The sequence below is a fragment of the Nothoprocta perdicaria genome, unplaced genomic scaffold (assembly GCF_003342845.1).
Source record: "Nothoprocta perdicaria isolate Ctin4 unplaced genomic scaffold, notPer1 scaffold_111, whole genome shotgun sequence".
Classification (NCBI taxonomy): Eukaryota; Metazoa; Chordata; class Aves; order Tinamiformes; family Tinamidae; genus Nothoprocta; species Nothoprocta perdicaria.
This window is the reverse complement of record NW_020454217.1, coordinates 2,532,865-2,559,229: the sequence shown is the minus strand read 5'-3', so window position 1 is coordinate 2,559,229 and position 26,365 is coordinate 2,532,865. Positions and strand designations below refer to the sequence as shown.

At 38.5% G+C, this 26,365-nt stretch overlaps 1 protein-coding gene and 1 long non-coding RNA gene across 12 annotated transcripts in view; one reads left to right on the top strand and one right to left on the bottom strand.

The window, feature by feature from the left end:
* Window positions 1–4,942, top strand: part of LOC112957995 — a 22,510-nt gene extending 17,568 nt beyond the window's left edge. For 10 of the 11 annotated variants that reach the window (XR_003251326.1, XR_003251321.1, XR_003251320.1 and 7 more), the window contains 3 exons: window positions 763–922; window positions 3,880–4,156; window positions 4,911–4,942. This is a non-coding gene — a long non-coding RNA (uncharacterized LOC112957995). Of the gene's footprint in view, window positions 1–762; window positions 923–3,879; window positions 4,373–4,910 lie in introns of those variants that run through there. The other variant, XR_003251314.1, reaches the window with a different exon arrangement.
* Window positions 4,943–6,434: 1,492 nt separating this feature from the next.
* LOC112957986 (heparan sulfate glucosamine 3-O-sulfotransferase 1-like) lies at window positions 6,435–26,002 on the bottom strand. Its single transcript, XM_026051785.1, has 3 exons — window positions 25,971–26,002; window positions 18,194–18,266; window positions 6,435–8,810 (listed from the first exon to the last, which is right to left on the bottom strand). The coding sequence occupies exon 3, from the start codon at window positions 8,683–8,685 to the stop codon at window positions 7,756–7,758; it is 930 nt and encodes a 309-aa protein (XP_025907570.1). The 5' UTR covers window positions 8,686–8,810; window positions 18,194–18,266; window positions 25,971–26,002; the 3' UTR covers window positions 6,435–7,755.
* Between the last annotated feature and the right edge of the window lie 363 nt (window positions 26,003–26,365).

Below are 26,365 nucleotides of genomic sequence, written 5' to 3'. Positions count from 1 at the left end.
AAAAAAAAAAAAAAAATCCCCAACTACTGTGCGTAATGTTTTTATCTTAATTCCTTGTAAGTTTGTAGTCTAATTCCCTGAGATACTAGCACGGCACGGAGAAAATATATGTTTATTTTTGAAGCCACAGGAGAGACATATGTTTCACTTTTTACTTTTCTGGGATGAGGGTGGCTCAATTTAAAGTCAAAATCATTCATTCTGTGAATGAGAAAATCCAGATTTCATTAAATAATGAAAAAACACAGATAAGAATTTATAGAAATAGAAGAAAATCAAAGACGGTCGTTGGCTGTGGGGGAAGATGTGGATATGTAAAATAAACTTCTGAGCTTTAGTGTTACGAAGTGGGGTAATATTATCTTGTTCCCTTTGATCATGATACTCTGGTGATCAGGATAGGAAGTTATAAAGCGTGGACAACTGAGCCCATGCTTATTTGCTAAAAAGGAACTTAACAAGATAAAATGCACTTCTGCCCTGCCTGCTCATTATAGCTAGCAGATACAGAAAGCTGGATTAGGGTACTTTATCCCCGTTTTCCTGGGGGGCTGTAGTTGTCCCTGTGTGGACTAATTGCCATCTGTGACAAGCAGGGCTTTAGACAGATGTAACAGAAGACCAAATGTCTAAAGAAATGAAATGGGGGTATCCAAGGCTATTTTGCTGTTACTGATGAGATATGTATGGCATTTTGGCAAAAATCTGTATGTTTGATAACTCAGGGGGACAACAGATCTAACCACACATTTCTTCACCCAGAAACTGGAAAAGGGCCATCTCAGGCTGGCACACGAATCCTCACTTGGTGGAAGGGGGAAACACTCTTCCCGGATCCATAGGGATGTTGCAGGCACTCGCCTGGGTGGAGGAAGCAGCCCTGCTCTCTCTGGAGTGCACAAGACTCTCCAGGATTCAGCAGGTACCCGTTTCCTGTGACCATAATATTATTTCAGAAGCCTGTTTTATTTTCTGCTCAGCAAAGAAATGTAAGACTAGGCTATTGCCCTCCCCAATCTTTGTATTTTTAATGTGATAAATATTGTAAAGCCCAGCAGTTTTACCATGAGTGGGTTAAAAAAAAGGAGGTATTTGCTATGAAAAAGTTTTCTTTCAAGAAAGAGGAGGATGTGAACAAGTCACAACAGAGCTACAGTTGTCTATTGATTATATGATTTTTGGAGTAGTAATGTCTCATTTAAGACACTGAAACTGCAATTTTTCAGTTGGATATCAGGACTCAAAATTTTTCCCCTAAATTAAAGGAAATTAATGCCCACTGAAAACTTTTTTTTTTTTTTTTCTTGAAAATAAGAAAGGCAGTTGATCCCTGTTCAGTTATGCTTGACGAACAGAAACAGATCCTAAGTGTATGACCCCTTAGGCATTTTTTTACAGAGACTCAGTTATCGTTTTTTCTTTCTTTTTTTAATCTTTCTGCCATATGAACACTTACACATTTACTCACTTTACTCACATAAACATGAGCTGTCTGGCAACCATGGAGTGGGATGCAGCTTGCTTTGCATTTGAGAGCACTACCCATTATCTGCAAAGTAAAAATATTAAGCGCTATCTCAGAGTGGCTGCCCGAAGCTTGGCTTGCAACAATTTTGGTTTATTAATGCAACAAAGAATAATACCCATGGTTCAGGATGCCCTCGACTTTATGGCACAGTTGTGGCTCGCACAGTGTATTTTGCAAGCTGGGTTTGCATGTGTTGTGTGTAGCATATGTTTATGAGCCCTTGATCTTTTCTCACTCAAGGCAGTAACGAACCCCTGTAGTTTACAGTGATCCACCTCCATCACTTGTCTCGAGTTGCAGATTTGTATCTTGACAGATACAGAAGTGTTTCTTCTTGTTTTTTCGTTCTGCTCAAGAAACTTGCAGAGCATTTTTTCTAGACTGTCGGTCCTTGTCAAACTGGTATGAAAACTGCTGCAGCAAGTGCTGATAATTTCCAGAAGGGAATAAAACACCCACCAACCTTCAGCATGGAGAACTGCTGCTTCCATCTGACGGTTCAGCCACTTGACTCCGTGCTACATCACTTAGCCCACGGCTAGCCAGATAATGTTCAGCTAATGTTCTACATTATTCTTCTGTTCTCTACTAAGATGAAACTTGTGTTTGGAAAAGGTGGACTTACAGGTGCCTGATAGCCGGATGATCAGAAATTTAATTGAAGGATGTAGAATACCTAGAAGATGCCCCTGATGTTACTTTGTCCTGTGTGTAGCCCAGGATTGCATTTGGAACTTGCCACAATAGGTGAACAAATATTTACTAAAGAGGGACATCAGCTTTGGGCTTACTATCTGATACCTGACTCTACTTTTTTCCCATTGAAAGTTTGGCTGATATGTTTTTAATGGAAAGTTTATGATGGATCAAAATTTTGCACCAAAAGATAGGAGAAAGGGAAGGGGCGGGGGGAAAAAAAGGCAGTTTGAGGGGACTGAGTTACTTAATTGTCCTTTTCATTATTACTACCTGTCAGGCAGTGCTTTAGAGTAACAACATTAGAATTTAGAGTTATGTTTTCTTTGAATAAGAAAAAATATATCATGGATATATTATCTAATGGGAGACACCAAAGAGACTGTTTCTAAACGGTCATCAATCACAAAAGAAAAGTCCTTCACAAGCAATTATAACAAATAGAATACTGTGATTTTTGGTATGGTAAGTCCCTGTCTTTATCGTACTATGACTTGACCCAATTTTTTAATTCAGAGGGAAAAAAAAAAAAGCAATACAAAACTAAATATCCTATTGCATATGCCATTGTTTACACTAAGATGCTTTTCTTCAGATAGCTACTGAGAGATGTTTGTAATGGAACTAAAAAAACAGGCAACATAAAAGTATAAGACCTATTAACATCAAAAAATAGACCTCATAATATCTGTTACATGTGTTACTACATGAGATACTGTACACACAATGCATATTTTACCAGGAAAGTATCTTTTTTGTGTGTATTTTTAATTTGTTACACTTTTCCTAAGTAACATACTAGACCTTGATTAAGTGCTAATATGAAATTTATGCTTTGCAATCCTATCAGTATCTTCATTTCTATTAATTTTGCAGGAATTATGGTAAGCTTCTGTCTCTGTTCATTAACCTTAAAGAAATGACAGCTCCTCAATGGTCACAGACTGATGCTATAGAGTATTTTTATTCATTTTTGGTTCTAACTTTAGCTTTTTTTTTTTTTTTTTTTTAACGTAAAATAGCAAAGCAATTTAGTGAGTCACATTAAAACCTGAAGTAAGAAAAATGCAAACTATTTCGTCAATAGCTAAATACTGGACATTAGCAACTGGCAATGATTAATATACAATGCAAATTATTCATTTGAATTCTGATGTGTCTATGCATTTCCAAGAAAAAATTCAGACTTTTCAAGGAAGAGTCAAACCCACAAATACAGAGAGTAATCCCATGGAGCATAAAGCTTTATCTAAATAATTTAAATGTTTACTTTTCTGCAAGGAAATGTTCTAAGAATTGCTATTCTGTAGCTCCTATTGCTAGGTATTTTTATAAGTGTTAGAGATCTCTCTTTGTTGTTGTGTCTTTTTTTTTTAACTGCTCAACTTAAGCTAAGTAATAAACAAGAATCTAGGGGTTGACCATGATAAGAGGGATGACAATATTTAAATTTTTATGCCTCTGATGAAAGGAGTCTGCTTTAACGGAGGCAATAAGCAGTTAAGCTTGCTGCAAGCAACCTCAATTTTTGTATTTCTTTTTGATGTGTTCCAGAAATATGTGCAGAGAATCTCTATGTGGATCCTCCTTCCTACACCAGTTAATCTAATCTTTCTGCAATATGTTTTATATTCTCTGTTGGCTCTGTATCAAAGGCTACTGAAGGAATTGCTGTTGTGTTGCTGCATGCCAAGACGTGCACGAAGCGCTGCCCTTGGGGAAAGTTCTCCAAGATACGGCCTGGGAATAGTCCCAACATGTTCCTGCCTGAAGAGCTACTCCTGCCCTTCACAAGGACAGCTCTACAGGGCTGCACCGGGAAAGAGGAGACTGCAAGGAAGTTTATTGCAGGGCCTTTGAGCAGCTTGCGACGGTGATATTATTAATAAGCATAGTTAAACAAAACTCTTTCTCTGGTAAAATAATGAGGAGGTGGGTGCGAAGCTCAAGAGAAGAAAGCCTGATTACTTTCAACTAACCAGAAGTGAGAGTTTTGCTGGGGAAAAAAATCTAGCTCCTAAATTGCCAACTCATTTTCCTTTACGGAACATATCTCGTATACACATAACCTGTACAGAAACACAGTGCTATTAGACTCAGCTAGCTTCTCAGGGTGGGTGTGCTCCTCATCGTGGCAAAGGCTGAACGGATGCAGTTATGGTTGCTATTGCTTGTTGCTGACAGGTCCTGGTAGCATTTGTCTAAAGCAACTGTAACTATGTAACTATGTCATTTTAACTAAAAAAAAAAAAAAAAAAAAAAAAAAAAAAAAAAAAAAAAAAAAAAAAAAAAAAAAAAAAAAAAAAAAAAAACCAGTCAGGAACAATATTTTAAGTGAAATCTTAACACTTACAGAATGCAAGACAAGGTCAAAGAGTTGCTCAAATTACCATATACTCCACAGTACTCTTCCACCTCTCTGTCTTCTGTTCCAGATGCTCCCAACAGCCTTGCAAACATTTGAAATGTTATATTACAGTTTTACTAGATTTACTGAACTCTGCTATGGAGAGGATAAATTGTGTTGTTGCAGACAGCTACCAAAACAAAGTCTCCGAGTTCTGATTTATGTTAAAATAAAGCAACCCTTCACCCTAATTATATTGTGTGCATAATGTGTTCCTTCTGGTATTGGTAAACTCTAAAAGGATCACGGAATTAATTCCCTCAATTGTTTCCTTCCCAGAAATGCTGAGCAGGAATGAAGACCACAAATATCAGGCAGATATTTGTGTCACAAATCCGTACAGATCAGCACTCCTTGGAAGGTGAACAGAGACCAGTGTTTTCAGAGATGCACGTAGCTGCTGCCCATCGGTGCTCCTGCATTCTACTCGCTTAAAGACTAGCTGTAAACGTCAGACGAAAAAGAGAATGACTTGGTGCCTGCAGGCATAAATACAGAAAGGCATTGGATTTTTTTTTGCAAGTCTATGAAATTGATTTGATGCACGGACATGTGAAGTCTACAATTATTCAAAACTACCTGAAATGTTTGCTAAAATATACATTGTTTTGAAATCAGCTTCCTCACTAAAAAAAAAATATATTTTTCAACACTATTAAATGGAATGCTCATGGAAAACAGGCAATATGTGAAGAATATGGAAGGTTTGGAATGCATAAGAAAGAGCGGTACCGATGGAAAAAAAATAGCTTTCTACATAATCCATGATATAGATTTTCTTTATTTTTTTCTTTTCTTTTTTTTTTTTTCTTTTAACTGCTTTACTGCTACCTGCAATAGTGTACTTCTGAGATGACTTTATGGACTTCAATGAGTTCTATTCCTCACTGAGGCTGCACTGGACAAAAAGAATAGGCTATGTAAAAAATGTAAAATACTATAGGAAGTCTGGATTTGGGGCTTCGGCTTCAGATAAAAACGCTGCGGCTGCAAGACACAAGGTGCTTTTCCAATATAAAGCCCCTCTGCTCTGTGATTTGTTCAGAATTTTTACTGGGTTAACTTTCTGCTTGACACATGGAGAAGAAGGTGCCATTGGACCACACAAGTGTAATTATTATGGTTCATCTATCCACTGTCCTTGTACAGCCAGAACAAGTCTAGTATCAACAAAATCAGCTCCTCTGGCTAATTTGAACAAAGCGCATCTGTATTTCCACACCTGATCAAATTCGTACTTCTCAGTATTACAAAGATCTAATCAGCATTAATGATTAAGAAAGCAAAGAAAGAGTAGTAAAGGTGGAGGACCTAAACAATGATTTTGCCCACCTACAAAGATAATTTCAGAGGTTACTTACATACGAATGAAAATCTGACATAATTGTCACAGATATGCACGTACAAGGTAGCAGAAGAAAAAAGGAACAAGTTTTATTATATTAGCATTTTACATTGATTGGGGGAGGATTTAATGAAGGTTATTTCTGTATTATCTAGCAGGCCTTGATTTGGAAGAAGATTGCAGGTTGCCTATCATCTTCAAAGCCTAGCACAAAGCACGTACCTTCAAGCCCATCACATGGAAGAACAAATCCCCCGAGAGAACCGTTTACTCCTGGGGGCTTGGGCAGAAGAGCTCAGGGATTCAGGAGCGTGGACGGGATCAGGTGGGTGGGATGCTGAGAGGCGCAGTGGGGGCTCCCCAGGTCTGCTCTGCGGGCTCTCGAGGCGCTGCCGCGGGAGCGCAGCCGCGCTTCCCGATTGCAGCGCTCCAGCTGGACACAGGCTCGTAGGGCTCCCGCGCTGCTTCTCTTTGGCAGGAGGCTCTCAATATTTCAAGCTGATTTTTTTCTTTGGCATTGATATAAAGTAAAACAGTTGTTCCATGAAAAAAAGGAGGAGACCAGCACAATACCGTCAAACAAAAATATTAAAAACAAAAAATACCAGCGCATTAATATAGAACATGATTTTTATATGTGAGCTATGGCATATGTCTTGAAAACTGTTGTGTCTGAGATAATATAACAAAGAGTTACTTTTACCTCTGAGCATGATCTGCATGAGAAATTGCAAAGAAAGAAATTATTCCATGCTCTGGAAGGCAGGGAAATAGCATTATTTTATCTTTCCTTCAAGAAACAATATGCCCAAGTAGACACGTTAGCTAAAGCCAGGAAACAACTAGAACAACCAGTCACAGAAAACAACCGTAAATAATATGGTAGCACCAATGAGGAATTGTCTTTTTCATTTAAGAGAAAAGTGACATTGACTTATAAAATCAAACATTTGTACAGTTTGCGATATTAACAAATATTTTGCATTCATGAATTTATTTTTAGTATACAGATTGACAGTGTAAATTGAGGTTGCCTGGAATCTGAATGTCTTTACATTCAGAACCCTCCCCTAAAGCTTCTTCAAGCAGTTCATATTCTCTCGTGGTTTGGAGTGGTGGTGGGGGGTCTTTTTGTTTTTGCGAACACAAGCTCTTAAGAGTGTGACTTAATACTAGTGACATCCAGGCAGGGAGCTTCTGGTCCACCTATTCAAAATCATAGGTGAAATAAATTCCTTTTATTATTGATTAACTAAGAAGTTTGACTTATTGACAAATTAGAAATTAGTTCAATAGAACCACTAGGTATGCCCCTGTTTCAATATACGTATTTAACTTATTGTATGAAAAATTCTAGAAATAATGCTACTATCATGGTGTCTGATATAAAAAAATACTAACAACCCAAAATACAGAACAGTCAGAGTAATACTCTTTCAAATATTTACACTTTTTACATGTTGGAAGCAGTCACTTTTTTTTTTTTTTCCAAAACAGCTCAAAGCTTTTAAGAGTTTTAAAGTAAATCCACTGAAGTTAATGCATTTGCAAGAAAAAAGATGAGAATATTATCCACAATAATCAAATACATCGAACATTTTTTTCCTATATAAAGGGTGTCATTATAATGAGTCAATATATAAGTTATTCCAAAAGAGCAGTTTTGTCTGCTCCCATATTACCAGTATGTTAAGTTCTCATATTATACTCTGTAGTTTACAAAGGTGTTTGAAAGTGTTTGTCTTGGGTCCTTTTCAAGAACTACCAGTTCCAAATTCATTAATGCCAGTCAAAAGAATGATTAACCATGCTGTAGAATTTTGCATTGTGCTCTCTAAAATAAGAATAAAGTTGCTCTAAAACAGTATTGTTGACAACAGGATGGGGCCGCCCTTTGGATTCATGTAAACACCTCTCTCTCCCATCACTTCTAATGCAGTAGAATCCCTTGGTTTGATTAAAATAAAAATTAGAAGACATAATTCGGGGAGGAAGATTGAGAAATTTTTCTACTTTCTGTAACTCAGGAAGAGGATCCTTGATTAAAGTGTTACCATCCACTATGTGAATCTGATCCAAACTGAAATGCTTGAGCCACTTCTCCATATGAACATCGTACAGACTTCTCTGAATCGCTTTGTATTTGGTGTTAAGTGCTCCATTCTTAATAACAATGTCTTCAAAAAGCTGAACAGGCTTGTGGCTTTCTACTCGGTTGTAATATACTTGGGTATAGTCAGATATAACTCTCTCAGTGGGATCTCTCAGAATGAGCAGCAGTTTAATAGAGCTGTTCATGTCATGAATTCTTTCTGGAGCCTGTGGCGATGTGAAATAGCCTGGTGTTTTCTCAATTGTAATTTGATTTCCATAAGAAAATGGCATCAGACTCCTATACCAGTCTATTCCTTTCACATAATTTTCATCCCAGTCGAAGAAGTGGACTTCTGTAGCTGCCACCACAATATTAGGGTGAATATCCAACATTTCCAGCAAAGCCCTCGTCCCTCCTTTACGAACTCCTATGATGATTGTCTGAGGTATTCGCCGGCTTGTGCCAGGAGGTCTCACCTGTGCGGAATAGTGCTCGCTTTTATTGCTGAATAATCCTACTTGGGACTTCAGTGTTTCCAGCAGGGCCCCATTCTCAGCAGGAGCACCCTGAGCATGAGTCAGCAGAAGATAAGCTGACACCAGGAGGAAGGCCATGTGGAGAGGAATAATTAGTTCAAGATGATAATAATATGCTTGACGAATGAAACACTAGGTAAGTCTCCTCTTGAGGAGCTGGCTGGCAGAATTGGTGATGGACACACTGCAAGTTTCTGAAACATCTGAAAAAAAAGAGATAATGAAAAGATAATTCAGTACTTCTAAGCTCATCACAAATTGGCAGTTACCATTCAACTTGCAGTCACCACACGTGGTTAGTTTTACTGTTGTTATTTCAAGACAATAACAACAACAACAAGTAGCCTTGCAGGACTTACTATTACATGACCACTCATAATAAGCTGAAACCCAGGATGCCAGGTTAATATGTGATATTAATCACATAATCAGAGTTTGAGGTACAATCTGTCATGGATATAATCTGTCTCATTCCATTTTTTGAAGTCTGAAAAACTATGTGCATTTGTGTCCTGTAAGAGATTTGCAAGGCTGCCAGGAAGAGACCGTGCTCATTCACAACTGGTTAGCAATGACTCAGCCATCAATCAGTTATAAGGCAGTACTGGCTATTTCTGCCTCGGATTTTTTTTCCCCTAATCCAGTCCTCAATCCATCTATGTTTGGAGAGATTCGCCCTCTGAATGTATTCAGCATTAGTGGGTACATGGAGGGCAGGAAGTTCTGCATTTCACAGGATAAACAGACTCCTCACTTTGGAAGCCGCGTTCCCGAGACTCAGCTGAGGCAGCAGCCGCTCATCCTCCTGTCATTACAGCACCATCACGCTCTCATGCTATTGCTAACAGAGCAAAAATGCAGTTGTTGAAGCTTCCTGCTTCACATTCAAACACTTTATCACTGCTAAAATAAGCCAACATCATGGATATATTGAAAAAGCCTTTATCTTTGCTGAGACAGAAAATGCCCGGAGTTTAAGTCTCCAACTGTTATTATATTCCATCCTGACTATCTCAACATCCTTCTTTGTTGTCTACCCCAAATACTTTTTTTTTTTTTTTTTTAATTTCTTACCTGGGAAATGCTAGCAGAAGAAACTGAATTGAGAACGTACTGTAAAGCTAATGCCTATAAGATCAGAAATTGCCTTGGGGAGAATTCCATCAGAACAGCATTCCAGCCTCAGCTTGGTTTTGATGAAGCTCTGAGATGTTAGATCCTGTGGTTAGCTTATAATTGCTACATAAATGTAAAAAGGATTTAAACGTGATTTATCAAATATAATTGGAAAGTTGTTTGAATAATTCTTGTGTTGCTTCTTTGTCTTTATGCAGTTAATGCATATTTTTAGGAGATAATATGAACTACTCCGTATAATGAAAACAATATATTTTACATTGCTGCACTGTGCACTCTCTGAATCTCAGAGTATTCCTGTTAGCTTTATAGAACACAACTCAAAAATTTACCCATGATACAAGATCAGAATTACAGTGCCTTATTATATGCTTTTTTCTGCTATTTGGTAGTGCTGGTGTTGCTTAGTAACATAGGAAACAACAACGTTTATGGTAGAAATTAAGTGGAAAAAAGTTCATAAAGAAATTCATGCTGCAGAGAGAACTAATTAAGTAAATAACACCTTGGGCTTTTGTTTATTTTACTTTTTCAAAACCTTAGACATAACGTTTACTAAAGAAGCTAATACGCTGTCTAAAAATTGTTTTGAAACTGCAGAACTATTCAAGAGACCCTTAACTGCTGCAGCCTGTCTTAACAAATCTAAGGAGCTTATGATGCTTCAGGGTGAAGCATGCCATCAGAGAGTAAACAACTATAGTATTATTAATTTATAATGCTATTAATTGCTGAGAACACTTTTCACTACTTACAAGCTTATAGCTGGAGAATTTCACAGCACTGCATGCTGATTGATTTAAGAGAAGAATGGGCTGTTTTCCCTATTTATTCTTATTTGACACCAGCTCATTGCAACACAGAGAGGAGTTTCCAGCCAGCCACCTCGAGGCTGCTGGTGCAAGAACTGGCAACAGCTCAATTACACCTCTGTAATTAAGTATATCTTTAATGTTGGTGGTATTAAAAAAAAAAAAAGATAAAACAAAAACAGCCTAACTGTATTCATAACTAGAGGCTACATTAGTGGTACTGTAGCAACAAAAATAAAGTTTTTAAAATCATCATGTTTGCCACGATGCAGAACATACAAAAGCACAGGGTGGAAACGACTTGCAGAGCGGAGCAGGGGAAGGTGCTGTACTGAACACGACGTGGTGGCCACTGCGCGTCTGGAGGCATCACGTCAGCCGTGCTTTAGGAATCGCTTGAGAGGGCTACATCCCAGGTACAGATCCGCTTTTTTCCTTTGCTTTGGTAAAAGTAGAGCTGGTCATATGGCATAATAACTGCTCATCTGCCCTTGGTGTAGTTCACACATTAATAAAAAAAATCAAATTGTTACCTGTGAATTCTTATTTAGGTCTAATAAAGCACTGACTAAATCTGTTGAGTCTAAACAATGAAATGTCAGGAGTAATGAGACCATCAAAAAGTCCCTTCATAAGATCTTGATCTCCCCAGTAGAATAATTTGTAAAACAATGTACAAACACCTGGCACATGCCCAATGGTGAAACAAAAAAGCATTCTTTTTAATAGGAAATATTATTCATTAAAAAGTATTCATTTAATACAAAAAGGAACCAAATTCAGCTATTTCTATCCACATAGTGCAGATATGCCTAGACTGAGTTCGGATGGCATGAGAACATGACAATATGTTCTATGTATAAAAACATTTAAAGTTTAAGTGTTGAAAAGGCTTCCTAAATAGGAACAACTACAAGTAAACCTTGATTTCATTATTCATTACAAGCAGAGCACTTTGAGATTTATGTTAGAATGAGACCAATTAGGTAAAATGCAATATGCTTTGAGCTGTGTCTTAAATGTTTCAGTGAGAGCTGATGCAGAAGAATCCCAAACAAGCAAATACCATTTTTTTCTTTTTGCATAGAAGGCTTGAAACACAAAGTTTCGTGTATGTGCTCCATATTTACACAAAATTGTCTTGTCAGCTTAAGGATAACAACCAACTAGTGGCATCCCAGTAGGTGATTGCTGGCTTTACCAGAAGGCCCCGGGCGGGTCAGCTGGGTCCCACCTACCTACACCCTAGGAGAGGCTGAGGAGCTTCCCGGGGGGCCTGGGGAGGGCAGATGCAAAGCACGGAAAGAACAAAAAGGGCTGAGCAAGAATAAAGCGGCACCCGCAGGGCCGCAGCAGGGCATTTCGGCAGCTCCACGTTGACCTCCACTCGTTTCTGGCCAAGCATTGGAAGAGGGGACTAGCAAAGCACATAAAAGATGACAGATCCCCCACATGAAACAAACTTCGCGGGAGCTCATATTGCTGACAAGAAACAATATTTGGGGGCGCATATAAGAAATACACTCCATTTCATTTTACTTAGAGATCTGGGCATTAACTAGAAAGGGAGATGAAATAAAAAGGTTTTTCTTAAATGAGCCACTTCCTAAAAATGATCCTGCAGACTATTCCAACCACTTACTGACACAATCTTACTCTCCTGAGCCTCCTGCCTCTGAAAATCAAAGAGTCTAAAGGTGTCTCTATAACTTATAATCTAAAAAAAAAAGTATTATCTGAAAGAAGAGGCAAAGAAAATAATATTTATAAATCCTATCATTAACAGTAAATTTACTGACTGGTGCTTTTGTTAACAAAACCGCAACAACTACCTAACAACAACAACCTAACAACCAGCAACTTGCAAGAATAAAAACAGCAATAAAAAGAAAACAGCAACTTTAGTGACTAAAGACAGGGAGTGCAAAGCAATTGCAATGGGCTGCAGGCTTGCCCTCTAGCCAGTATGCAGATGATAACGGATTAAAAGGAAAGCTAAGCAAGGTTAGCATAAACTATAAACACATTAAATGGCTGGCAGGTGATATTAACAGATAGGAGTTCTGAAAAAGTTTGCTCCCCTACGGCTAGCATTACATTTTCTAATTCCTGTTTCTGATAAGTGAGGATAGAAAATAGCCTCGTGAGGCTGTGACTGCAAATATAAAACAGTACGGTTACATATACAGTGGAAATATAGAGTAATAGATTTCTAAGCTAAATAAACCTATAAACCTTTGTATTTTATGGACTCTTTTAAAATAATCTAAACAGCCACATAAAAGTTACTGAATTCTAATTTCAAAGGCTCTCTTAACAAGAAGTCAGATATATTCTTCATTGTCTCTAAGGAGAGGCTAAAAATCATCGATTACTATTGAGATGCAAGGTGACAGGGGTCAGATTAACACAGATGACAAGGCGAATTTTATACATGTAGCCACCCTACACATCATATAAGCATATTCTAAATGAAATCACACGATCATTTCTGTTGACATTTGTGCGTCAAGACTAACACAAGCTGCAGCGCGGGGATGCTGTGCCCCGGCGTTCAGCCCTCACCACGCGAGGTGCAGGATGAAGCGGTGGGTGGTGGACATCTCCCATGAGTGGTTTTCTACAGACCTCGTGCCGGCAAATCCTTGACAGCTGTTGGCTGAACGTGCATTTGCCCGTGTCCATTTTCACAAAGGCACCTTGACACTCACTCGGGAATTAAACCTCCAGTTTGCCACGCTGGATCCACACGAGCCCTGCCTTGCCGAGGCAGCTCCCTGCCGGGCGGAGCGCCGGCGAGTGCTGCTCGCAGGTGAAGCAGGCCAGGCTGGCTGCATCTCTGCAGGGCAGGGTCCCTGCAGGGCATCCCTGTCCCACACACAACACAAGAGCCTCTGCTGCTCTCTCCTGGAAAGGAAAAAACTGGGAGAGATTCAGAAGCACGACAGCTTTGAGGTCTCCAGAAAGTGAAGAACTTGGCCCAGAGGAGACAGTTTCTGGTCAGATCCTGGGGAGATTTTTGCCTTGAGATCTCAGCAGACACCAAGGCAGATGGAGGGGGTCCGGGCAGAGTCTTTGGAAGCTGCTACCAAACAGCCAGGGCAGCCTCGGAGCAGCTGGGAGCGACAACGGGAGCAGCAGCCTCCAGCAAGGAGCATCTTTGTCCCCACTGTTGAGATCCTCCTCGACAGAGCCGAGTCTGCGCTCTGTTGAGGAGGACCTAACTCCCTCGCTTCCTCCATAATAACTCCTTGGAGAACTTTTCCAAGGCTCTGGATTTGGCCTCTTGAATCCATTCAAGTTATACACTGCTGATGGAGAAAAATCACTGTCTACCTCCTGTATCCCCACTATAAGACCATGGCACATCGTTTTCTGAATTTAGTCTCATATGTGCCCCTCACTTTCCATATTTACATGCTATGATCAGGAGATATGACCAATGTTCTTCTAGGAGGAAAACTAACAGAGACATATGGAAAAAAATAAGGCTGAGGACAAAAAAGTCCAACAACGGACTTTACAAAATTAGCTTTCTGCGCCAGAAAGACCTTTGCACCCGCAAGCTCAAGGTCTCCCCTCAGACAGACACTGTCTGTCTGCTGTGCTCTAAATCTCTAGAGCCAGGCAAAAGTACCTGCAGCACCAATCCATCAAACAGCACGGTTAATTCAAGCAGAACGTGCTCCCTGCCACACAGCATCACTTCTTCCCCTTAGCTCCATGCCACCCTGCACCCAAATAAGCCTCCCATGCGATTCATTTAATGCTACTTCACTTCTAATCAGCTACAACCTCTTCGCAAGGCTCTCTGACGGCTGACAGTGCTCAAGGCAATTCTTTGGCGCCGTTAAGCTTTAGCTGTCAATTTTCACCTAGGTCTTTAGGTAAAAGTTGTATTTATGAGCCATCACATAGACTCAGCATCTGAACTTTAAGACTTAAAATTTGTTAAGACTTGTGACAAACAGTAAGAGTTTGCCACATCAGACAGCATGGCTAGGAGAAGCCCTAACAGCTGCGGTCAGGCACTGACTGAGCACATGGCCGTGCTCTCTCCCAGATTAAAATATTATGCTTATTGACTACGACCACAAGACGTATAAATAGCATTTCTATTGAAAATGTATTCACACTGCACTTTGGAAAACATCGGTGGTACCTAGATATGTTACAATGACCTTTTAAAGTTTCAACTTGGGCTCGAATGGTGTTGTCAGTATTTTTGTAGCTGCAGGTGCTGGAAACTTTCCTGTAACACAGGAGAAAGAGGTGGAGGTAGGAAGGGCCTTTCATATATTTAACTGCATATTAATGCAGTTAATTAATGCTGAAGGGTCTCAATGTTCAAAAATCATCCTCTTAACAGTGGATATGCACTTCAGCTCTGGGGCTTTAACTCAAAAAGCTACTCAAAAAGGCATCGTATGACAGCAGACCAATATTATACTGACCCAACAAGAAAATTCACGAAGAAACAATATTTTGATGTAGCACAAAGGCAAAAAGTACTGCAGTTATCCAGCACTTCTGAGCTCCTTCCCTCCCAAAGGAAGTCAGCAGAACCATTGCACAGAGGCAAAAAACACAGCAGAAATTCTGTATTTGAGTTCCATCCCCTCCAAAGACCTCCACTTTTCTGCAGCTAGTGCTGCATCTAACTCTTTGAAAGCAGCAAGAGGCACCTGTACGCACTATCCTCGCTCACACTTCATTATCAAATATCTTCACACCTTCAAGGAGAAATAAAAAGAGAGGAGATTTTGTGATTGATCAAATTCTAGACACCATAAATAGACACCATTTATAGACGTAATAAAAATAGAAATACAGTTTTTCTTATTTAATGGTCCTCAATTCACACATTCCATACTGTTCTAGTCTATTTAATTTTTTGGCAAGAAACTTGAAAAAAATGGTTAAGGATCCATTTGCCTTTTTAAACTATTTCCCTTAATTACTAAAGCCCTGCTGTATGAAACAATCACCCTGTGTGTGCATAATAGTTTTAAATATACAGTACAAATCTGGCACATCCTGTTCCTTGTTTTTCTTGCCCCATAAACTCAATGAGAAACCCTTATACAGGGTTTCCTTTAACAAAAATAAATGTTTACTGTGTATTTTACCTCTGAGCACATTATTTTTTTTCCATTTTTCCCAACAGGCTGAGTTTTTCTGGCAGGTCAGTGGAGCAGTTTTCAGCAGTTTTGCTGTGGGATTCTTCATCACCAGCCTAGTTACTTTAAGAACAACACATAAAGAGACGGGGCCAGCAAGTCAATGCCAGCTAATTTGCAGGTCCAGTGGGATTCATAGAAAAAATAGAGCATGAAGCACCAAGCCAAGAGTTCCAAACCAGAGTGTCTAATAACAAATAAAGCCAGAAGGAGATTTTGCTGCTACTATGTACTTGACTCCATGAATAAAACAGAGTTAGATAGCGCTTGATCTTAACACTGGACAACTTGGTGCACCATTAATCCCTTACACATGGGTGGTGAAATGTGCAGAGAAGTTGAGTAGCTGCCATTTCTGTGTCCCTACGGAGGGCTGGGACCTCTCCGGAGGGCAGCAGGCTCTGCAGAACCTTCAAAGCCCTTTCCACACTCAGCAAGGGAAGCAGCACAGCGGAATTTGGGCAATGGCAACAGCTTGCAAACAAACTGTTTGCAGCTGGCGAGAGCTCGAAGCCTTGCACGGTTTCAGAAGACCTTAAACCTTTCTTTCAAGCTCACCAACATAAAGTAATTCAGAAAGGTTAACATGAAAAAAATTCAGGAACGAGGTTATGATCAGTGATGTGGGTATTTCAGCCCTGATCCTTCTTTTACTCTGAATACCTCACTGTTTGGTCATTCATATATAAAGCAGTTTGTAAAACACATTGTAACACTATTTACCCCCTGTCCAGTCTGTGATCAAATATACATATTTTTCCATTTAAAGCAATGTCATGCTTAGTTTTAAGGCTATAAAGGACTTTCCTGCATTATTGATCATGAATGTTCAGTCCTCTTAAAAACGCATCCACAGGGAAACATCTGGATTTTTAATTTAATAGGGAACTATACAAATAGAGACTAGTTATTTCTGTTTATAGTATGCTAAAAAAGATAATGCAGGTAAGCAGTGTAAGCCTTTGGTTACTGATGTCAGCTCTGTTCTAAAGCAACAATAATAGCTTTGCCTCTCCAGAGAGGACAGTATGCTACCTAGAAATTATAAATGGCATACATTGTTTTATACTTCTAAAGCTCATTTTTCATCTTTGAGGCATAGGTTAGTATTTCTTTGCTAATATATTTTCACACTCATTTCCTACTTATTCTTTAGGGCGTTTATCAATTTAAATATGTTTCCAGCAAACACAGCATTAATATTAAGCGCAGGTTATATTTCTTCCAGAACCTTTCTGTCCAGGGGGAATGTCTGACATGGATGTACTTAGAAGGCTGTCACACCTACTGATGCCTTCACAGGAATCTAGCCGAAGGAAAAAGTCATTTATTCCAAGTATATAGATAGCGACTACAGTTCAGAGCAAACATGTGAGGTCAGACTCAAGATGTTAGACCCAAACAACATTGGATGCATGTGTGAAAAATAAGAAGTTCAATAATTGTGATGGAGTCTCGATTTCTGTATTACGGAGTTCACCAAAATTATGCAAGACACTAGAGAGTAGCACATCAAAAAATGCCCATAAAATGAAACTATTTCCCCTGACATGAACAAAAAATCACTGCTATAACTGTAGGTCACAGTCTGAGAATGTTCCCAGAAACCATATTTCAGTCAAATTGAAGGTAACAGGAAAAATAAACCATGAACTCCAACCTATTTCATAAATCTGTTTTATGGATCTGCTGTATTCTTCAGTATGGATGAGAAAGTAGACGGAGAGTATTATTTTAAATTATGACATGTAACCAATTCCTACTAAAAGCACAACAAAGATTCAAGAATTTACATTACTTGGACTCCTGAGCAATACAGCTAATAGTGATAAATAGAGATTATAAAAATTTATTGTAAACACATAAATGTGTATACACTGCAGGCATGAACAGCTGTTCAAGGAGAGAAAAGATTTGTTTTAACATGTAAAACCTTAGGAAAACTTCAGTTCTGCTACAGTGCAGGTAAAAAAGCAAAAGTAATGAGAATGGCGTTAGCGTTATATTTGGCATGGGAACTGGATGAATTTGAGTTCAATTTCTATACTTTCCTGTGGAGGCTGATGCAAAAATACTTCAGCCAGAGATGCTACACTAAAATGAGATGGGGTTTGAACTTACAATTGATTACATGCTCTGCAAGTAGAGTAATCATCCTTACGCTCTCAGACTATTCAGCTGGGAAATTAAAGCTAAGGGTTAATGTGCTTTAGAATTTATACCTTAGTTTCCTTACATTAGGTTCCTCTGTAAACAAACCTTTAGAGAGATTTTTTTTCCATAAGTGTTTAGCATCATTGGTCTAATTTTAGTCACACAGAAGTCAATTACAGAATAATTTAATTAGTAGCGAAGTTATGTGAGTACTAAGCATTTTGGGAAAAAAGAGCCTCTTCCTCATCTTGTACTGTTGAGAATGATCACTCCCAGTGATTTTACAAAGGCAAATCCACATACCTTGTGTGTCCAGGTGATAGAAAGGTGGAGGCAACCATTTAAGGGACAGGACTGGTAATGGTGAGCTGCAGTGCTGCAATAGAACAATAAATGAAATGCTGAATCATCAAGCACAGACAGAAATACATCCAAGTGGTTTTATTTTTAATTATAAGGATGACAAAATATGAAGCAATTGAAATTATCAGCCACCATATCAAAAGATAGCAATTTTTAAGTTTTGAACAGTGCAATGAAAGGTCACAGTCACTGAAATACTTTGGGAGAAATTATATTGAAATAAAAATAAAAAACGAAAATAGCAAGGGAACCATACAAACCATGTTAAAGCCGTGCCCCACCACTGTTTAATTCAATACATATTCCCTTTATTCATGGTTTCTAGATTCCACTGACCGCGCAAGCAGAAGAGCAAAGGGAAAAGAACAGGCTGACACGGCTTACTTGACCTTTTAAAGAGCTTTTCACAAAGTACTTCACTATTGGTTTAAGGGTAAAAAGTGGATTCACCGTGGATTAAAAAACTAACTCCAAAGTCAAAAGTGCAGGAATATGCAGGAAATCTTCAGCACCCAGTTAATTCCGAACCTTATACTATTCAGCTGCTCAGAAAAAGAAACAGACAGCGAGTTTCAGGGGAGCCTAAGGGAGCTTCAATTCCCTTGAAATTTGAATTTCAAGTGAGGGATGGACACCTAGATCCCCCAGGCTTCCCAGAAAGTCCTAAACATTCAAAATCTCATTGACAACTTCAGTCTACTGCACAGCGGTGCAGAAGGGAAAGATAGCATGGAAAAACAGAGAGATAGAAAATACCCGGACAAGAGTAATGCATTTTTGTAAATTAATGGTTCAGAGGGACGAGAGTGGTGAATTTGGTTCTGGTCAGCTTCTCTCCTTAAAGATGCAACAGAGGGAGGAATTCAGAGGTGTCCAACAACAAAAGACCGCACATAAATCATTTCTTGATAAATATATTCAAAATATGAGTATTTTTTTTCTTCTCTTGATAGTTTGCACTTAGCGTGACTGCTAGGTTAGATAAATGCAGTGAGATGTCCCTTGCTTATCCACTTGCCAGTTCATGGAAAACATGATTCAGTTAAACAAAAAGGCAACAAGATTAAAACCGACAAAATGATGTACTCTTAACAGCACACAATTAATCTGTGAGTGTCACGGCCACAAAATCCTACTGAAGACTTATCTGCCAGAAAAAAACATAAAAAAAGAAAAAAAAAGCCAACTAAGGGCATCTTAAGCTGTATTTCAAATACACTATTTAGTGTCTTAAATAAGCAATCCACTATGAAACAGCTTCACAAAAGCTCAAAGGGAAACCAAATTCAAGAAATATGCACATCTATGATCACAGTACTGGGAGCAGAGCATGTAAATACTTAACAATTCTACATAATGCATTTTCTACAGAAATTTCATTTCAATCATTCTTAATTGATTTGGACACATTTGTTTTCTTTATTGAGTTATGTGGAGAGAGGAGCAGACAAGGCTCTCCATTTCTGAATAAATGACCACAGTTGTGACTGTGATAGCTCAAAGCATGACTTTTTCCACATTTCACTACCAACTTCTGTGATGAGCAGAAGCTCTACGATGACAACACACCATTTGACATTTATACTGAAAGTAGAAGCACATTTGGCCAACATGAGAAGCACCGTGGCATGAATCCTGCCATCACGTGCTAGAGGAGATGAGGCAGCAGGTTAGCCCAGGAAACTAGGAACACAGAGCTATGTGTGTAACATAGATGCCAGTGTTAAAAAGTAACATAAAAAATAAGTGATAAATCCCCAAACAGGAGTTTGCTTGTAGAAGCCTTTAGCGCATTTGAAGCTGCCACGCTGTACAAGAAAAAGCTACGGTGATATGAGATGATAACCAAGGTGCAGTTCATTGAAGTTTCCTGTAAAAGTGATCTCAGCTTGGGCCTAATGATCTCCAGCCCTTGTCCATTGGTTCACAGCCATTAAGCATGACACCAAAGCCTGCATGGCGCTCTCAGGTAAGAAAGACCTCATGAACACGAAGGAGAAAGGATCAGGCACTTCACATGGCTTTCAGACTGTGCCCCCCTTAATATTTTCGTTCTGTCTTTATTTATTTATTTATTTTTGCCTGGTGGCATTAAGCCTTTGGCAGTATGTAATCCACAAAAGCTTGTGCTAGTCTTGTTAGCTAAGCAAAGATTCCACTTCTAGGATTTGTACAGTTCACTGTTTCTACTCCCTTTCCCTCCCTTCTCCCTTGGAGAAAGTCACTTCTCCAATATATGAACAAGAGTTTGACATCCAAACCTGTCCTGCAATGGTGTCAAAGCCTTCCTAACTTAGTGTCACTTACGAATCTCAAATAGCGAAGTCATTAATGAAAGATACTGCTATTGCTTTTAGATTAAAAATGTGTAGGCTGAAGTAGCTTTACACAATAAACACTGAACTCTACAGCACAACCCTCATTTCTGCTTTCATTCAAGATATAGGAAAAAAACACTGGACAACAATTGATATCTGACTAAATACAGAAAAAATATAGGAAATATGTAGTGAGTAAATTAAAATATAACTAGCCATGAAAGCAGAAAATTACAAGAAAGACCTAAGAAGGCTACCCTATTCTTCTCAATGGAGATGGCAATTTCAAATTTAAGTCAAACTAAAAAAAATACACAAAAGAAAAAGCTAGCACCCTGAAGCTACATACAAACTGGAGCCTGCTTGCATCTTGGCAGCAATTTTTAATGAACTCTGTTAAGTGCATATTGACCAAGGCTTAGCACTTCTCCAGCTCTGTACCTCGGGCCTTGGCCCATAATTGATACTTCAGAGAAAGTTCAGGAAGAAGCCAGGTGTACAGCGCTACGGCCAGGACCTTCCCAGCCTCCTGGGAGGAGAGCTGCTGGCTCTGAGCAAGACTTAGCAGCTTTATAGGCCTGGATGGATATTTTTTCAAAACCCAGCCCTGCTATATTTCCAGTGAGTATAAACTACTAGCAATCAGTGTCAATTTGCTTCATGGCATAACAGACAAGAACAAATACTTCCTTTGGTTTGTCTTAATTGTATCGCCTACTGGTTTCATTTAATTTCCCCGCTTTTCTCTGTAGCAGAAGAGCTAATAAACAATCAGTCGTAATCTATTCACCTGCTGCTTGTGAGCTGATAAAGCCCATCACGGCCTCCTTGAATTTTCTTTCCAGGAAAACTCCTACTTGATCCCTATTTGAAACATTTAATCTTCCTTAACTCATCCTAGTCGTCCCTCTCTTGACTTTTCCAGGGTGCTAATGCACTGTGACACTGCACGCCACCACTTGCACAGCATTAGTCAGTGTGAAGTCCATTCTTGGGCACATAAAAGCTTTTTTTTTTTTTTACTCTTTGAGGCTTGCTTTACTTTTATTTACAATGAATTTCATTTGTCATTTTTAACAGTATCATTGAGGTGTTTCTTTGCAGTTGGCATTTACTTCTACTATTCTGAATAATTTAGTATTGCCTCTGCAAAGACTAGCACGCTTCCTTTCCTTGATGCTTTTTAAAGAGGAAATAATGCTAGTTTTATGTTTTTAACAAATTGTTCTGTAAGTGCTGTCTTAGTCTACTGTATTTCAGCTTTATGGTCTTCTATTCCCAAGTAGCAGAATAATGGACATGACTTTATTCCTTCTATATCGATTGGGCAGCACTTCCTCGCTAGAAGGTTGAGCTGAAATCTGAATTTTAGAACAGACTAAACATACATTTCTTAGCAATGTATCCAAAACAACTGACTCAATCCTTTTAACTCACAGTCAAATAGATAGAATAATTCAATAGAAAGGTTTCACATCCTATAGGATTTTAATTCCCAGGACCTAAATCAAGCAGATGTTTCAAGATACCAATCCACCGTCTTGGATATGGTCTAGATCAAAACATTCAAGTTCACTTACTGAGATTTTAAAATGTTTTTGCAATAAACATCCTTTGCAGTATAGGAGACAAATCCCATCTGCTAGTGAGATTTCTGTGCACTTAATTCAATAGCTCTGGAACAGGTCAAAAGCATAGGTCACACAGCACTAATAAACCCCAAATGTGTCTATTCTCCACATTTTACTATTTGATTAGGACTGTGCTACTTCTCTGAAATTGAGCTATAGCCCTATGCACTCTTCTAGTTCCAAAATACTTCAACAAACCTCTCTTCACAGCAATCTGACGCCCACAATCCATCTTTATTCCTCTGTTCCATGCACTCCACAATCATTGTCGCTCCTATGTAGCTTGCCCTGTCATCTTGGCACTCACCTTCACACCTTCGCCCCTCTCTGTCTGTGCCTGCACTTCCTTTTTTTTTAACCTCAGTTCTCCCCATCTATCTTTGCTTTTTTAATTACTGTTAGAACGATTTACAAATTACCAAGGCTGCTCAGCACAGTTTATTAGCAAACCCTGTTTTCAGTTGCACACATCTTTGCCAAACAACTGTCAGCTGAAATTCTCCACACTTGGGTGCCTGCCCAGGCAGACTTTTTTTTCTCAAAAGTTGCAACTTACTGAACTGAGCTGCTTCCAAGAATGAAGCTGGGGGAAAAAAAAAACACATTGTTTGTTCAGTTTACAAAGAAACATATACTGCGACTGTCTCCTCTTTGAGGAGCTTTGGTGTTGTTTTCTTAAATAGGGCCTTGGAATATGACAAGGCAGCAGGGGGACAGTCCTTGCGTGGGTCCCACACTCCCTCTTCCAGCACCACAGCCATGGGGCAGCAGCCCCACTGACACCCACAGCGAGACAAAGTGACTCTGGGCAAGGGAGCGTTGGAAACACGAGGGTGCTGAGCGAGCAGGGGGAATGGCCTTATTTTCTTCCAACAACTGATTATTAGATAGCTATGAAAAACTGGAAATATGATGCTATTAAATATGTAGCATTAAAGATATAATATGTGTATAACATGCATATATATTTAAACTGAGTGGACATGAGATGCACACGCCCCAACTCCGCGAATCTTTACACGATTATAAACAGTTAGTACGTTAACTTCTAAACTTTGCATCCCAAGTGCTAACCAATGTGTTGCTACTTCGAGACGTTAATAAGACACAGAAAAGATGCCTAAATTGTATCACACTCTCATTTGTCTTTTTTAAGCTTTCATTGCTCTGTCTCTGCTTGCACTTGTTGGCTCCATCACATATGGCATTGTGGTCAGCTTTTAGGGAGCTGTATCACATTTAAAGCTTCACACAAGGAACAAGAACACACATGAAACAGAAGCACAACATGAGACCTCGACGCTAGGAAAAGCAGTTGACTAAGTATTCATAAATGATTAAATAAAACAAGCCATAAAAGGCAATTTAGTCTTTGCTTTCAAATGCTAACCAACTGTTCAAGATTTTAAGATATCCCCCAGATTATATGTCTTATCCAAAAATAACTGCTGTACATATGGTTTTACTATTACTTAAGACGATTGCAGAGACAGTGGTAGCCCCATGCCCTCCTAACTACCTGTGTAACACTAATATGTACTTCTGTAGAGGCAATTAGTACTCTGTAGAAAAAGGTGTCCAAGAAGTATGTTGTACAGAAGACCTGAGGAAGGCAGAAGTGTGCCCCAGGGCATTCCTGAAGAGAGGGCAGAGGAGCTCAATCAAGGCATGGAGCAAGCTTACAATAAAAGTTATGTCTGTATTTCAGCACCGAGAGATACGTACCAGTCACCCCATCCCTCAAGCATATAGGTGAAAACTGACATAAGGTTAGTTGTATTGGTCTATACTAGATATAGACTGTACAGTTAAATTTACACTATACAATTTCAGGACATAATTACGGCCTAAAAGGCAAAACGTGCATGATTATTTGTTTGTAATGTTCCCACCTACCAGAATCAGTTTAAGGCTCTGTCTAGCCAGAAGCTACTTAAACCACCTGACCTCATGTAAACTATGTTTTAAATATGAAAAGACATCAACTGTCTCTCTGGGACCTCATGCCCAGTGAATGTTTTAATCTTCTCACAATCATTTATGCACTACAGAAATAACATCATAAAAGACCATCAAAGAGAGTAAAAAGTTGATTTTCAAGCAATTGAAGATCATATAAATCAATTAAGAAATCAGAGTTTCCCTCAAAGAAAGGTTTTCAGCAAGGAATGTAGCTGAAGGCAGGTAATGTGACAAAATACAAGGTTGTGTACAGGACAGAGAACAAAACATAGGGGTGTTTGATGCAAGCTGCACATGCACTCTTAGCTGTGTAGAAAGAGGAAACTTCAGAGGTTATTATTATTATTATTATTATTATGAGCCATCCGTGTCATTATCTATATCTTTTATATGTACCTCTTCAATAATTATTGTCTGGGGCTTTTAGAGGCTTAAAGGATTTACACAGCCTTTATCAGAAATGGACTATTAGCGTGAAAATGCTGAACATGAGCTTTGATTCTCAACATGCAGTTTCCATGAATAACAGAAGAATTCTACACAAAATATTTAGAAATGTGACTTTCTTTGGGTTTGCAAGGTTTGTTGTATTTTTGCTCTGGGAATTATATAACTGAAAAGTAAGTTTGTCCTAATTTGTAACTTGGTTTACCTGGTTTGCAAGAGAAAAATGGATTAAATGTAAGTCACAAAACACCTTACAGAAAACTGCATATAACAAATCCCCACAGGGATTTTTTTTTAATCTACTTTTGCAGGCCTGGGAAAAAAAGAAGACATTTACTCTGAATATTCTTAAACCAGCTCAACTTTATTGCCATTTCTCCCTTGAAGTGGAGCACTTCTAAGGACTCTCTTCTATTCTCATTCTAACAAAAACTACCAAACCACATCTTTGTAAATTGATTCTTCTTTGCATTACAGAGAAAATTACACTGGCAATGAACACTTCCTTCCCCTAAACCCTGAAGCTTGTTTTCCTTAATTAAAGGGGACCTCACTGATTCCTCAGTAAAGCCTTTATTTTTTTTCTATGCAATGTAATTTATTTTTTTCATCCACTTGGTGGTACAGTGCTAAATTTGTTTCCATTGCAAACTTCACTGAATGTTCCAAATAAAATGGAATGTTCCAAATAAAATATGTTCAGCATCCTATTCAATTAAAGATTGCTTAAAATAGTCAGCTGTAAAATTTCAGTAGATTAACGTGTACAGATTCCAGGTTCTTTAGAAAGTAACAAAGATAAAAATCTTTTCCTCAAATGTAATAAAATAGTTTTGCTACTACTAAAATGTTGGCATTTTATGGCCTTATCAGGACTATAAGGTTTAATAGTGTTTTCAAATTTATGAGCAGAATAATAATACTAAAATAGGGAGCACGCTTACCTGTTGATAAAGTTTTAAATGCGCCTACTGCTTGCCTACAGTATTTTGTTATTGAAAGTTTCATCCTTAACAAAAAATATACAAAATATGTACACAATTTTTCTATATCATGTAGTGTTTTTATCAAGTTCTTTAGATGACATATCACCTCAATCAAGTCCTAGAATATTTTAGTTGGTTTGTTGTATCCAGCATTTGGACTTCAGTGTATAAAAGCTTTAGGCTCATGTCAACAGCTCACTTTGAAAATCCACTGGAATTGTTCACACGTACTTAAACACTTGATGAGCTGGGACAAATGAGCATTCAGTACCAAGAAGGCTCAAGCTAATCACCTTCTGTAACAATCTCAGCTTTAGGAATATACACACACAACATTTCAAGACTTCAAAGAGATGGAAACTTAAATAGTTACCTTTTCAGAAACTTCCAATACCTTTTAATGCTTCCTTCTTAAGTGGCCAACCTTTAATATAAAAGTCCTGTTTTTCACAGAGGCAAGACATCTGCAAATCCAGCCCCTATGAAGAGAAGGGCAGCCAGGTCATACCTCACCTGAGAATTACCAAGTCAAATATCTAAGATAAGAAGCATATAAAATTATTCAGTTCTTTTTAAATTGTATGTTAACTACTTACCAATTGAAGCGAAAATATTTTAGCTCCTATTCCTTTTTAAGTGAATAATTCCATATGTTTACCATAATCAGTAGATTATTTTAGTATTTATACTCATTATCATAAAGTTAATCATGCAGGTACATATCTGAGGTAATGAATATGCCACCTGCATGTTCCTAGAGCTTTATTT